Source organism: Anolis carolinensis, chromosome 6, assembly GCF_035594765.1.
Source record: "Anolis carolinensis isolate JA03-04 chromosome 6, rAnoCar3.1.pri, whole genome shotgun sequence".
Classification (NCBI taxonomy): Eukaryota; Metazoa; Chordata; class Lepidosauria; order Squamata; family Dactyloidae; genus Anolis; species Anolis carolinensis.
This window is the reverse complement of record NC_085846.1, coordinates 114,587,208-114,601,835: the sequence shown is the minus strand read 5'-3', so window position 1 is coordinate 114,601,835 and position 14,628 is coordinate 114,587,208. Positions and strand designations below refer to the sequence as shown.

The following is a 14,628-nucleotide window of genomic DNA, read 5'->3' as shown; positions in this document are numbered from 1 at the left end:
GAGGTAGCCACTTTGAATGATGCTATTGTTCCAAGCAAACGGGGAAGTGTGCAAGGAGATGTGGCATTTCTGTGACTCTGGCATTCCCACTTTGCAGTTGCTCAAGAAGAGAGGGGCAGATAGAGTTATCCCCTTACATTTGCTGTAGTTAGGAGCACAGGACCTATTTTCTTGTCATAGGTTTGAAGCAGAGGACCAAAAAAACAAACAGTTTGGGCTTTTAAAAAAATCTTACTTTTGTGTTGTATTTCATGGCTGGAATCATTGAGTTGCTGTGAGTTTTCTGGGATGTTTAGTTTTAATTCATGGATTGTGTTTCAATCTATGTTGATATTGGGCTCGTCCCCATGTAAGCTGCCCCGAGTCCCTTCGGGGAGATGGAGGCGGGATATAAAAATAAATTATTATAATTATTATAAGGAAGTAGGTGATTTAATCTAAAACCTTGAAATGTTCTTTTTTGGAGACTATATCATTTGTGTTGTCAAAGGCTTTCATGGCATGAACCACTGGGTTGCTGTGAGTTTTCTGGGCTGTCTGGCCATGTTCCAGAAGCATTCCCTCCTGACCTTTTGCTCACATCTATGGCAGGCATCCTCAGAGGTTGTGAGGCCTGTTGGAAACTAGGCAAGTGGGGTTTATATATCTGTGGAATAATGTCCAGGTGGGGAGAACGAACCCTTGTCTGCTGGAGGCAAGTGTGAATGTTTGTTTTTTTTGAGGTTTTTTTTTTTAAAAAAAACATCTAAAATCAGGACAGTAAATAAAGAACAACTCTCAGAAAAGGGAAATTCCAGACATGAAACAATCAGGGCTAGTTAACATCTTCCAATAAAGGATTCCCCCAGTAAGGAAGCAGACAGACTTTGAAGCGGCAAGGCCATTCAATGCTAATAATCAAGATGGCCAATTGCAACATTCACACATGCCTCAAACAGACAAGAGTTCTTTCTCCCACCCTGGACATCATTCCATAGGTATATAAACCACAAGTTTCCCACAGACCTCACAACCTCTGAGGATGACTGCCACAAATGTGGGCGAAACGTCAGGAGAGAATGCTTCTGGAACATGGCTGTAAAGGACAGATGATTTACACAGCAACCCAAATTTCTATCGATACAGAGCCGGAAGTGGAGATAGTAAGCGTGCGAGTCCTAAACTCTAGGGAGTGGGCGGCTTTCTGCGCGCGACGCTCCTCCTCCATCCTCTGCTCCGATTGGTCGCTGCGGGACGCGTCTCAAAGCTGTCGCCGGAAGTGGGCGGGGCCGACGCGTTTGTTGTGCTTGAGGCCATTTCCGGCGCAGGCCTGAGGCTCCGGGAGGCCAGGTGAGGCAAAGCGAAAGCCGCGGTTGCCGGGAGTTGGTCGTTTCTTAGCCGTAAAGCGTTGATAGCAGGCCTGGGCCAACTTGGGCCCTCTCTCCAGGTGTTTTGGGCTTCGACTCCCACAGTTCCTAACAGCCTCAGGCCCTTTTCTTTTCCCCCTCAGCCGCTTAAGCGGCTGAGGGGGAAAAGAAAGGGGCCTGAGGCTGTTAGGAACTGTGGGAGTCGAAGCCCAAAACACCTGGAGGGCCTAAGTTGGCCCAGGCCTGGCCTAGAGACTACTAGAGAACCATGTTGGCCCATGGATTACCAATGCTTTATCCTGGGAAGAAGTGACGAGTAGAGTGCCATAAGCAGGGTTTTGTCCTGGGCCCGGTTCTTTTCAACATAGTTCTTAATGACTTAGATCAGGGGCCCCCATGTGGCCCAACAAAGTCATTTATTTATTATTTATTTATTTACAGTATTTATATTCCGCCCTTCTCACCCCGAAGGGGACTCAGGGCGGATCACATTACACATATGAGGCAAACATTCAATGCCTTAACATAGAACAAAGACAGAGACAAACGCAGGCTCCGAGGTGGCCTCGAACTCATGACCTCTTGGTCAGAGTGATTTGTTGCAGCTGGTTGCTCAACAGCCTGCACCACAGCCCAGCCCCCCCCCCCCCCCCCCACCAAGTTTTAGACTTAGGCTTACCCAAAGTCTGAAATGACTTAGAATCATTGAATAATAGACTTGGAAGAGACCTCATGGGCCATCCAGTCAAAACCCCTGCCAAGAAGCAGGAAGATGACATTCAAAGCACCCCCGACAGATGGCCATCCAGCCTCTGCTTAAAAACCTCCAAAGAAGGTGCCTCCACCACAGTCCGGGGGAGAGAGACTTGAAGGCACACAACAATAACAATCCTAATTAACTTGACTATCTCAGTGGCCAGAAGCAGGCCCCACTTCCCATTGAAATCCTGATAGTTGGTAAAAATTGTTCCTACAGTAGAGTCTTAGAATCATAGAATAGTAGAGTTGGAAGAGACCTCATGGGCCATCCAGTCCAACCCCCTGCTAAGAAGAAGGAAATTGCATTCAAAGTACCCCCGACATATGGCCATCCAGCCTCTGCTTAAAAGCCTCCAAAGAAGGAGCTTCCACCACAGCCCGGGGGAGAGAGTTCCACTGTCGAACAGCTCTCACAGTGAGGAAGCTCTTCCTGATGTTGTGGTGGAATCTCCTTTCCTGTAGTTTGAAGCCATTGTTCCGCGTCCTCGTCTGCAGGGCAGCAGAAGAGTCTCACTTATTCAAGCTTCTGGATTATCCAAGGCATTGTTGTAGTCAATTTTTTCAATATATCACAATATTTTGGTGCTAAATTCGTAAATACAATAATGACAACATAACATTACTGCGTATTGAACTACTTTTTCCATCAAATTTGTTCTATTACATGATGTTTTGGTGCTTAATTTGTAAAATCATAACCTAATTTGATGTTTAATAGGCTTTTCCTTAATCCCTCCTTATTAACTAAGATATTCGCTTATCCAATCTTCTGCCGGCCTGTTTAGCTTGGATAAGTGAGACTCTACTGTATTTTTAAATATTTTATTGTTCTCTCATTATTGTTGTTGTTTTTGCACTATAAATAAAACATGTGCAGTGTGCATAGGAATTTGTTTGTTTTTTTTTTTTTTTTTTTTTTTTTTAAAGATAATTCAGCCCCTCAACAGTCTGAAAGACTGACCGGCCCTCTGTTTTAAAAGTTTGAGGACCCCTGATTTATAGAAGGATTAGAAGGAATGCTCATCAGGTTTGTAGATGACAACAAATTGGGAGGGACAGCCAATACTCCAGAAGACAGGAACAGAATTCAAAATGATCTTAACAGATTAGAGAGATGATTGACTGAAACTAATAAAATGAAGTTCAACAAGATACTCCACTTAGGCAGAAAAATGAAATGCAAAGATACGGAATAGGGGACAATGCCTGGCTCGACAGCAGTATATGTGAAAAAGATCTTTAAGTCCTTTGGCTTTAAACCCCTGTGCTGTAGAGAGGTTTCAGAAGCAGACCTACAAAAACCTGCTGAGGCGAAAACATCGGCAAGGGTTCTAGTGTATGCTCAGGTGTTCCTAATAGTGTTTTTTGTATCCTCATAGAGCAGTACATGTTTAAGAAGCTTTAAGATTGAGGAGCATTTCTAGATCTAGCAGCGCTAGAGGGCATGAAAAACTCATTCATATTTGACATAAGTCTGATATAAGGTTCACCGAGGAAAGTTCAGAGCTGGAATGATACTTTGGAATGTGGCTGAAGTCTTGCGTGACGTGGTTCACTTTTTATCTTGAGATTGGGTTGTCATTATGCACATGCTTTGTAGGTATTATAAAATGACATTTATGTTCTTTTCTGTTCTCTTTGTTCGTAATTTGCTTTTAAATACTGATGTTTTTCTCTTTCTAAGAGATGAGAAACACTGCTTGTGTTCTTAAAATTTTAGGTTAGAATAATTAATTGTCATTTGCAGAGCCTACTAGAATTTTAAAATAAGTGCTTCATTCTGTCTGTACTTTAGGAGAAGGCATGCTTTCTCAATTTCATAGTTATTACAAATCCATCTCTGGAATCTTAATTATTGTACAAAGGATGTCTGAATGATAAAGTCTTTCTAGTTATGGTTCCCTGACTAAAATCATTAGTTGTCAACCTCCATTGGATCCCTAGGGATTTCTGATTAATGAAATCAGCGAATAATCAGATCTGGAAAAGTCTTGTGTGTGTCTTTGGTTGCGAGAGGGATATCTTTGACTTAGGATATATCTGTACTGTAGAAGTAATGGAGTTTGACACCACTTTTCATTTTATTGTCTGATATGTTGATCGTAAAAGAATATTCATTACCATGACTCATTGCTATGTAATCTTAGGATTTTTAGTTTGGTGAAGCCCAAACTAAGACCCTGTATAACCATCTCCCATGATTCCATAGCATCGAGCCATGGCAATTAAAGTGGTGTCAAACAGCATTAATAGTACAGTGTAGGTGCACCCTTTGTGAAGTGAAGAGAAGAGAGCTCTTGGTGTGCACAGTCAATGCTTGATCTCCACTTGTAAGCTTGCTACTTTCTTGGGCTTTCATCTAACTTTCCAGTTTTGTTTCCTGCTACTTTGGAGACTAGTACATGGAGTAGTGGATTCAAACTGCAGGAAGAAAGATTCCACCTAAACATTTAGGAAGAACTTCCTGATGGAAAGACCTGTTCGGCAGTGGAATATGCTGCTGTTTGGGAGTCGAAAGGAATTTTCTTCCCTGGAGGTTTTTAATCAGGGGCTTGGATGGCCATCTGTGAGGAGAGCTTTAATTGTGTGTTGCTGCATGGCAGAGGGTTGAACTGGAAGGTCCTTGTGGTCTCTTCCAACTGAATGGCTCTACAATTCGTCTTGTTTTCCTGTATTGTGGTCTTGGAGAACAGCATGGAGATACATTAAACGAACTATCTCTTCCCAGCCTGTCCCCATGAGTTCCCCGGTGGAGGATGTCCATGATCCTCTTTGCCTGCGTGGTGCGGGTGAGGGACGGACTCCCACTCTCGGCCTCCACAGACTTTCACCTTGACCAGGATTTCTTGGAATGCAGGAAGAAACTCAAGGCCTTGTCGTCCATCCTGACACAGTATCCAGAGCGGGGTACAGCCACCGAACGTGACCTCAGCATACAGTAAGATGGGTTTTTGCTTCTGCTTGGTGTTGCTTTTATGCACAATTTCTTGAGAATGTCTTTGAGGGCAATGCACTCTGCCTTTTAATAAGAAAAAGACCTGAAAGAAAAGTCAGTGAAAGTCTAAGGAAAATGTGATCAGACCTTTATAAGGTTTTACAGATGCTAAAGGGTACATTGGCCATTTAATGCAGCTCGAAGTGAGCTTCAAACTGACAGCCAGGTAACAAATGTCTACAGAAGTGCACAACAACAGGCTTTAATGTGCATCAGTGCTTGTGCCATCACCATCCAGGCCTCAAACCGGTTCCAAGATTTACTATGTAATCATCTGCACAGAGAAACCATTTTCTGCAATACAGTTTTGAAACTGCATTAAATAGTGTATATGGGGCCAAAGTACCATCATTTATTTATTTTTGCTTTCTGTAACTCAGTAATGTGTATATTTTCCTGTGGACCAATGCAGTATAACTCCCCTTATCCATGTCTTTTATATCACTTGTTATCCAAAAAGCAGCATTTCCACCCCCCTCCGCCGCCCCAGTAGTGTTTGTGGGTGTTTCCCTATTTGTTCTTTGCGTGTCTAGCTCGATACAAATCCTGGATCTTTTTGTTTTCAGCTTCCATTCCTCTGGAGACATTGCCTGCATGGGCATCTGCAGAAACAGCTATCCCACAGTCATGGCCTTCTGCTTCTTGGAAGAGCTCCAGTGGGAATTTGCCACTACTTATGATGGTTCAAGTGTGGGCCTGGCATCCAGGCCATATGCTTTTCTTGAATTTGGTGGGTAGTGCTCTGTTTTGTTTCCCTTCTGTAATCTTTAGCAAATAGCATGTTTCAAATAAATTCAGCAGCACAGATAATATTGCTCCTTAGGTTTCCTGGCATGTCTTGATGACTTTAGCTGCTGGAAGAAAAGGAATTAGATAAATAATCTGTTGAAATTGTGGTTTATTAGTGATAAGAAGGATTTTTAGTTGAGTTTTTATCCTGGATGTTGAGGTATTAGATGGCTTAACTTAGTCATATTACTTAATCTTCTCTCCAAACGAAGAGGTGGAGGTGTTATTTTACATTCTAAATGACAGTTTTTGAATGCAGTAATTCTTAGCTCTACATTAATGCTCTGTGTATTCCTTTTTCCTGCAAACAAGTTCCTTAGTAACTTCTAATAAATATGCTTATTAGCTCAGGTAGCTTACCTAAAACCACAGAATAACAGCATTTGGAACTGCAAGGGTCATCTAATCCTGTCCCCTGCCATGCAGGAATATACAACTAAAGCACTTCTTTGGTTAAAAAGCTCCCAAAGAAGAGAGTTTGCCATCTCCTGAATTCATTGTTTCTCGCTATTTCAGGGCATTTTCTTGCTTTCTAAAACATATCTACATACATTTACTGCCCCAAAGTTCAGGGGCGATTAGGTCTTTAATTTCTATTTGCTGGAGAAAACTATTGCCCTGATATGCTGCCTGTATAAGATATTTTAATGGACACTGGGAAATGACAAAAATAGATATTTTTTTTCTAGACCAGAAAACTTTCCTTACATGTTTTAGTTCTCTAGAAACAGATGTGTACCTGCCTGTTATGTGCTAAATAAAAACCCTGCACAAATACTGTGTTGAGGAAATCCTGATTCCACTGCCTTAGTTTTCAATGAAGCATATTTAAACATATGTTTTTATTTTCAGTGAGAACTTTTCTTGTTTCTCTGCTGCAGACAATGTCATTCAGAAAGTCAAAAGCCGTTTCAATTACACAAACTGTGCGCAGACAGCATTCAACATGGAAAAAATCCAGGAAGAGCTTCGCTTGCAGCCTCCTGCGCTTATCAGGTTGGAAGACACAGCATTGATGAACGGGATGGTGAACGGCCACACGGAGCTCCATGCCGAATCTGGTAAGATGCAAGGTCCAAAGGCAGATTCCTTGTTGCTAAAATCCAGGGCCTGGCTGGATATTCTAACTGGTAGTCAATCTTTGTATAATTTACTAATAGCTTTAACCAATAGCTGAATGGCATGTGTAAAACATAACAATGTTAACATGGACCCAGTATAATTGTGGATTCTTCCTGCGTAGTATTTCTTACGATATCAGAACAAAGAGAGTTATGGCTGGCTAGTTTTTGTAGGCTGAGTGTCCCGTACTCAGAATCCTAAATCCAAAATACTCCAAAATTTCAAATTGTCCTTTGCCTTCTGATGGTTTAATGTGTTTCATGAAGAAATTACTTAAAATACTGTAGAAATTAATGTCATGTTTGTGTATAAGAAACATAAAAGACTTTCATATTTAGACTTGGATCCTATTTCCATGAGATCTTATTATGTGCATATATGCAACTACTGATATTACAAAATTTGAAAAAAAATCTGAAATGCTTCTGGTTCTAGGTATTTCACTTAAAAGATATTCAACTATATCTCATTATTCCAAAATCCCAAATCCTTCTAGTGACAAACATTTTAGATAACGAATGCTCTTTTTGCTGTAGTAAGGCAAAGCACTTTGAACAAATCAAGTGCTTTACATTCACTGTGACCAATATTTCAGAGAGGGTTATTGTGTGTTGTCATCAGTATTATTATTCTAATTATTTCCATACACTCGCTTGTTCTTCAGGTGGGAGTATACAAATAAATGGTACACAAAGAATATGTGCGAACTGCTTGAGCTGGAAAATGATTGCTGAAAAGAATATGCAACAAGCACAGCAAAGTGCTATAAATGTTTTAGCAATGCTCAGTGGTCTGTTTCTTGATAGTTTGTTTTTCTCTTCTTGAATTGGCCTGAAGCCCCCACTTACCGAATGCAACCAGTGTCTCCATTGGGAATTTTATCTCTGGTTCTCAACATCATGTGTGGTGCCTTGAATCTCATTCGAGGAGTTCATCTTGCAGAGTATTCTTTTCAGGTAATTGTTCCAAATGGGAACAAAGCAATTCTGATTTTTAAAATATACTTTGTGTGGTGTTTTAAACTTCATTTGACCTACAAAAATATCATTTTTCAACAGGAAGATCGCACAGGAATTGGGAAAGTCATAGCATTCCTTCTGCCTTTTGTATCCTGTTTCCTGTTGGTAGGTAACTTATATTTTCTGTATTTTGCGTGGTGCTTAAATCTCTTTTCCTGGCCTCTTTGTAGCCAATAGGCTGTTAGGAATTGTGGGCAACTCCCACAACAGCTTGAGGGCTGAAGTTTGCCATGCCTAGGATACATCCTCAGATAACCTTGAATTGGGGTTGTTGTATGTTTTCCGGGCTGTATGGCCATGTTCTAGAGGTATTCTCTTCTGACGTTTTGCCCACATCTATGGCAGGTATCCTCTGAGGATGAGAATACTTCTAGAACATGGCCATACAGCCCGGAAAACATACAACAACCCTGTGATCCCGACCATGAAAGCCTTCGACAACACATTTAACCTTGAATTCTCTTCAGCTAGTTTTGAAGATAGTCGTAAATACAGAACATGTCATTGTTACTAAAGGCAGCATGCCATAATGGTTTAACCATTTCATAATGACTCTAAAGAAGGTGGTTTGAATCCCCACTTTGCCATAGAAGCCCGCTGGTGACCATGGAGAAGCCACACTCATTTGACTACAGAGTAAGGCAAAAGGCAACCCATCTCTGAGTAAATATTGCTAAGAAAGTCACATGATAGATCCACTTTAAGGTTGCCACAAGCTGGAAACAATGTGAAGGTGCACAACAACTCTACTTTGTTTTTAGAATGCCTCACTCGATAAAAACAATACCTTGCTAATCCTTAGGATATTATTTAATTTTAGCAGCCTTTAGACCATGATGTGAAATTGATGTGCTCTTAATTCCATTTGAGGTAAACAGTGTTGGTACTTTGTTTTGCCATCCCACATAGCAAACTACTTTTTGGTTTTCTCTTTTCTGCAGTGCTATCTCTACCTGTTCTACAGCTCAGCCAGGAAGATAAAGGTCTTCATACTTTTTGTCACGATCTGTATATGCAACATTTATTTGTACGGACTGAGGAACATCTGGCAGATACTCTTCCACATCGGGGTGGCTTCGTTTTCCTCCCATCAGATACTAACACGGCAGGTTTCAGAGAAACAGCCAGATTTCGGAGTATGAACAAAAGAAAATTAGGCATCTGGAAATGTGTTTAGTCAGAACTTTGGGTTTGGGAGGGGTATTTAAGGTTGGTCACGGTTAGCTTCCATTATATGGAAGTCCCATTCCTGTTTAGATAGTGGGTTTTAGCACTCATATCAACAGAATGGACCAGAATGACTATGGTATTCAGTTTAAGGCAAGAGGTTCTACACACCAGCCCTTTACAGTTTTAATGCACAAAACGTACACAAGGAGCTGAATATCTGCTCAAGCAGGGAAATCAGTCTGGAGATTTCATGAATATGAGCACCATACTGGTCTGGACTTTGGAGAAGATAGTAGGAAAGCTGCAGCAGGAACAATCAGTTTGCCTGTCCTGTTTGGCAGACATGGACCAGATTGTAAAATACAATCAGCTCTGGACAAGCCAAAAAGTGAAGACCTGTCCCACTGGCAGAGGAGGACTTTAAAAGCAGGGGACAGCAGCCTTTTTCCTCTTTTCTTTTGGATAATTTTAAGGGTGGGTTGGAATCCACATGCCAACAGGCTGAAGCCTGCGTTGAACAGGGAAGTGGCTTTTCTCATTCTCCACTTTTCCTTTAATCCCCTTCCTCTCAGGTGGGAAAAAAGAGAAATCACTCTTATAAAGGTTTCAGCACTGACTTGCACAAGGTTTTTAAAATGAAGCTGAGGACTGTAGGAGATTATAGTATGGGCCAGATGCCATCTACGAAGCACAACTTTTCTTCAAATAATCATTCATTTAAATTAGCAGTTAGCATTAGGTCAGGCATGGGCAAACTTTGACTCTCCAGGTGTTTTGGACTCCAACTCTCACAATTCCTAACAGCCTGCCGGCTGTTAGGAATTGTGGGAGTTGGAGTCCAAACTATATAGAGGGCAGAAGTTTGCCTATGTCTGTGTTAGGGGCATTGCATAGGTTCTTGAATGATTTGTCTGTTTCAAATCAGAGACTCAGTGTGCTGTAGTGGTTTGAGCATTGGGCTATGATTCAGAAGACCACTGGAGTATCAATCTCAGGAAAGTTGTGGCAAACCCTGGAACAGATCTTGCTGAGTAAAACCACAAGGGGTTGCTGTGACTCGGAAACAACTTGAAGGTACACAACAGCAACAGTAACAAGGTTTGCATGCATTAGACAAGTGAATTGAGGACCATTCCCATGTAAGGTAAAGCTAAAAGTTTCCCTTGACATCAAGTCCAGTCATGTCTGACTCTGGGGGTTGGTGCCCATCTCCAATTCTAAGCCGAAGAGCCGGTGTTGTCCGTAGACACCTCCAAGGTCATGTGGCCAATGGCATGACTGCATGGAGTGCTGTTACCTTCCCGCTGGAGCAGTACCTATTGATCTCACATTTGCATGTTTTTAAACTGCTAGGTTAGCAGAAGCTGGAGCTAACAGCGGGCGCTCATTCCGCTCCCCGGATTCGAACCTGCGACCTTTTGGTTCACAAGTTCAGCAGCTCAGTGCTTTAACTCACTGTGCCACTGGAGGCCCCATGTACACATTCCCATGTACGTATCTGAAAAGATTGGTGGGAAAGACAACACAATAAGTGTTTTGGAGAGCATACCAGGCAGGAATTCCTTGTACAATTCAACCTTTTTCCTCTTGTCTAAGGCCCTGAAAGTTTTAACAGTGTCTGTGTTGGCAGTGAGCCTCCAGTAATGTGTTTGGTGTCTATTGTGCTGACTCTGTGCTAATATATCACACATACAGAGTTTGATGAGTAAAGAAGGAACACTGCAAACTGAATGCAAAGTATGATTTCCCCAGGAGGGATCCCTGTATATAAGATGTAAACATCTGTGCCTTGGATATGGGTTTAGTTATGGCAGGTGATTGAGACTCTGAAGCCTTTGGCAGCTTGCTCAGTGGTCAGGAATTCTGGGAGCTGGAGTCCAAAACAGCTAGCGGGCCAAAGGCTGGACTTCACTGGGTTCTAGGGATCTCACTGTATCACCCCTATTCTTACACCAAGGATAATAAGAGTTTAATGTTGTGGGACTGCCTCCTAGTATGATCTAGTGGTTTGACCATTAGATTATAACTCTGGAGACCAGAGTTTGAGTCCCCACCTGGCAATAGAAACCGATTGGATGATGGTCAAGTCACATTCTCTCAGCCTCAAAAGCAATGGCTAATCCTATTTGAACCAATCCTGCCAAGAAACTCCTGTGATAGGTCGGTCTACAAATTGGAAATGATATAATTTGAGGACTAACACACTCATCTCTGTTTTGGTTTATTGTCATTGTTCCACTCTTCTCGTCCACAGCAATGCAGAACTGTTTGCTTAATAAAAGAAAAGAAATTATTCAGTCCATGTTTATTAGAACAAAATGGAACAAATGCCCATTTGTGTAAGTGGTCTACATGGATTACTCACCATTTGCTTTGATCTGATATACTCAGAAGTCTCACAGAAGTTCCCTTTTTAAACCTTGATATTATGGAGCTGGTTAACTCAAGTTGGGGGGAAAGATTCATTCTGACATATTGAAACCTGTGTTTTATGTTTGCTAAGGACTGTGCTTGAATTTTTCAGGGTTGCTTTTTCATCTAGCCCCATAAATGGGGTTTTGATACTTAAAAATATTTGTGGTTGGAATAATCATGTTTTATATCTTCCAAAAAATGACAATTCCCCTTTTTTTGTTCACACCTTTCCCTAATATTTATCGTGTTTGGATACAGATATATTTTTAAATACTTGATTATTTTGTTTCCCACAAAACCAATACAGTTTTGATGAAAGGAAAGAGCCGTGAAATCTAGCAATTGGCTTAAAAACAAAATATGTTGAGATTCTAAGTGGGATCTTTTTAAAAAGAGATGATCAGAGACTTAAGATCCTAAACTCCCAACCTTTATTTTTAAACCAAAGACATTTGATTTTTAAAATAATGCTTAGTAGGAAAAGAGCTGCTGATTTTGGGGAAAGTTTTTTTTTTTTTGCACTGTAATGGAGGTCTGGATTTCCGGAAAAATAATTTTTTGCATGAGTGTAAATATGTATATACTCAACAGGTGATTGGAGTAAAATGAGTAAATTACTTTTTTGTATTTACTAGTGCGTTGTAATTTGTATATGAGAGAGTATGGCATTTGTAGATGGGAATATGATAGGTTTATGGTTAGATTTCCAGTTAGACAAAGAACGGGCAAACTTTGGCCCTCCGAGTGTTTTGGACTTCAACTCCCACAATTCCTAACAGCCTACCGGCTGTTAGGAATTGTGGGAGTTGAATTCCAAAACACCCGGAGGGCCAAAGTTTGCCCATGCCTGAACTAGACCTTTACACCATGGTCCAAAATTATTTAGGGTTCATCTACACTGAAGATATAATGCAGTTTGGCATGACTTTAACTGCCATGGCTCAATGCTAAATAATACTTAGAGTTGTAGTTTTACAGAGTTTTTATAGCCTTCTCTACCAAAGATGCTGGTCCCTCACTAAACTACAACTCCCAGAATTTCACAGCATTGACAGTTTAAATGGTGTCGAACTGCATTAATTCTACAGTGTAGATGGACCCGAAATCTCATAGGTCTGTGGGTTCAACATCAACTTCATTTCATATGTGGACGTTTTCTAACCATGAGCAAAACCCATGGTTTTGAATGAGGAGCAAAAACTGTTATCACTGGATGCTACAAGTGAGAGAAAATGTTTCTATGAGACAATAAAATGGTTAGTTTATTAGAAAAGCTCAAATGCATTTGGCCTTCAGAAGGCCTACAAGTTCCTGAAATTTGAAGAATCATGTAATCTTAACATTGGAAGTGACCACAATCTTGGGGTTGTTGTGTGTTTTCTGGGTTGTATGGCCATGTTCCAGAAGTATTCTCTCCTGACGTTTCGCCCACATCTATGGCAGGCATCCGCAGAGGTTGTGAGGTATAAGCCATAATCTTGATTTCTTCTGTTCCAGAGATTCAAAGGCAGAGCAATGGATTCAGACTGCGAGAAAAGAGATTCCACCAAAACATATTCATGTACTTTATTTATACCCTACCTTTCTTTTTGTGGGGACACAAGGAGCACACACTTAGGTCACCATTTAAAACCATGCTAATACGAGAATTGAAAAACAGTTAAATAATACCGTTAGGTTAGGTTAAAATATAATTGTCATTTAAAATATTTTTAAACACCCAATCCTCCCCAAATCTCCTCCAGAACCTTAGGAAGAACTTCCTGACAATAATGTGCAACATAATATAACATAATGTGTGTATTTTCCATTTAAGCAGCAGGCGGCGCTGGTATACATAAGATGGCATAAAATAAAACCACATGCGCACAAAAGTACAGAGAGAGAAAGAAAAAGGAACTCATTCTATCATTCATCTTGGGAAGATCAAGGAAATCTGTTGGCAATGGAGGCTATGGTTTGATAGATAGAGACAGAGTCAATCTCAAAGGGAGAGAATTCAGGGCTGCAAATGGAGAATTGCTATTCGTCAATGCAAGAAGAGTGGATATATATTTTCCTAGTCAGAAAATACAAGAGAAATCTTAAAGTTAAAATGAGGGGATTATTAGGAATGTAGGGAGTTGGAATAAGGAACATTCAATCTAGCCTGCTTGCTTCTAAGCAGAAAACAGTTGCAAAGCAGAGTGGAGGGAGAGTCCTGGCACCTGGAAGGGAATGAAAAAGCTTAAACACAGGCTTATTTGATACACAATGAAGGACTAGTACTGTTGACAAGTAGAACTTGGCCCAATGCAAAGTTTTTCCAATGTTGAGATGCAGTTTAGCTGCTGAAAAACATTAAGGCACTATATATATATAACTCTCAAATGCGTGCACAAACTAAATAGCACAGCAAGTTGAAAGACGAAATAGCACATTGATGCAAAAGTGTGTGGAAAGTCATAGAAATGTGACAAACAGTTCAAAAGAGTGGATTACATTTCAAATTATGGGATCTGATTGCAATTGGAAAGAGTCCAAAGAGTGGGTTGCTGAAAAGTGAGGAATGCCTGTAAAGACATTGTTCCTCTTTGTAGAGTTTTGCAAGTTGCAGCAAGAAATCAGCGAAGCCTCCTAATCCTAGAAAAGTGCTGCTAGAATAGCTGAGCTGGAGTTTTGCCTCTCATGACAGTTATTTTCAGTGATTAGAAATCAATAGCGAAGAAATATGGTTGAGGCCAGACTATGGAGCCGTTACAGTAGCTGCTTTTGCGATATGAAATCTGGCCCATAACAAAGGTTGCTTGGAAGAAGAAACGTGACTTGGAGTCAATGCAATTTGGGGAAAGAGCATCCTCTGGGCTTCTGCCTGAAAGAAATAAACCCGATCTTCCTAAGGAGGTTCTTTCTTATATTAAGAAAAAGTGCCTGCTGGGGAAATATGCGTGTCTAGAAAAGTGACAAATAGACCGGCAACCTTTCCAATTTGGGATGGATGGATCTTTTGCTCACTGCTGGCATTACGGCCCGA

At 40.9% G+C, this 14,628-nt stretch overlaps 1 protein-coding gene across 2 annotated transcripts; it reads left to right on the top strand.

Moving 5' to 3' along the window:
* Positions 1 to 1,207: 1,207 nt before the first annotated feature.
* On the top strand, positions 1,208 to 12,242 carry sec22c (SEC22 homolog C, vesicle trafficking protein). 2 transcript variants are annotated; one of them, XM_003221897.4, is made up of 7 exons: positions 1,208 to 1,329; positions 4,834 to 5,043; positions 5,667 to 5,830; positions 6,771 to 6,950; positions 7,849 to 7,967; positions 8,070 to 8,135; positions 8,972 to 12,242. In XM_003221897.4, exons 2-7 carry the CDS (start codon positions 4,862 to 4,864, stop codon positions 9,170 to 9,172), a joined length of 912 nt encoding a protein of 303 aa, XP_003221945.2. In that variant the 5' UTR covers positions 1,208 to 1,329; positions 4,834 to 4,861; the 3' UTR covers positions 9,173 to 12,242. The 2 variants fall into 2 exon arrangements, with proteins under 2 accessions (XP_003221945.2, XP_062813813.1); XM_062957743.1 differs by having other exon boundaries at positions 8,074 to 8,135; positions 8,972 to 9,109.
* The last annotated feature ends 2,386 nt before the right edge of the window (positions 12,243 to 14,628 follow it).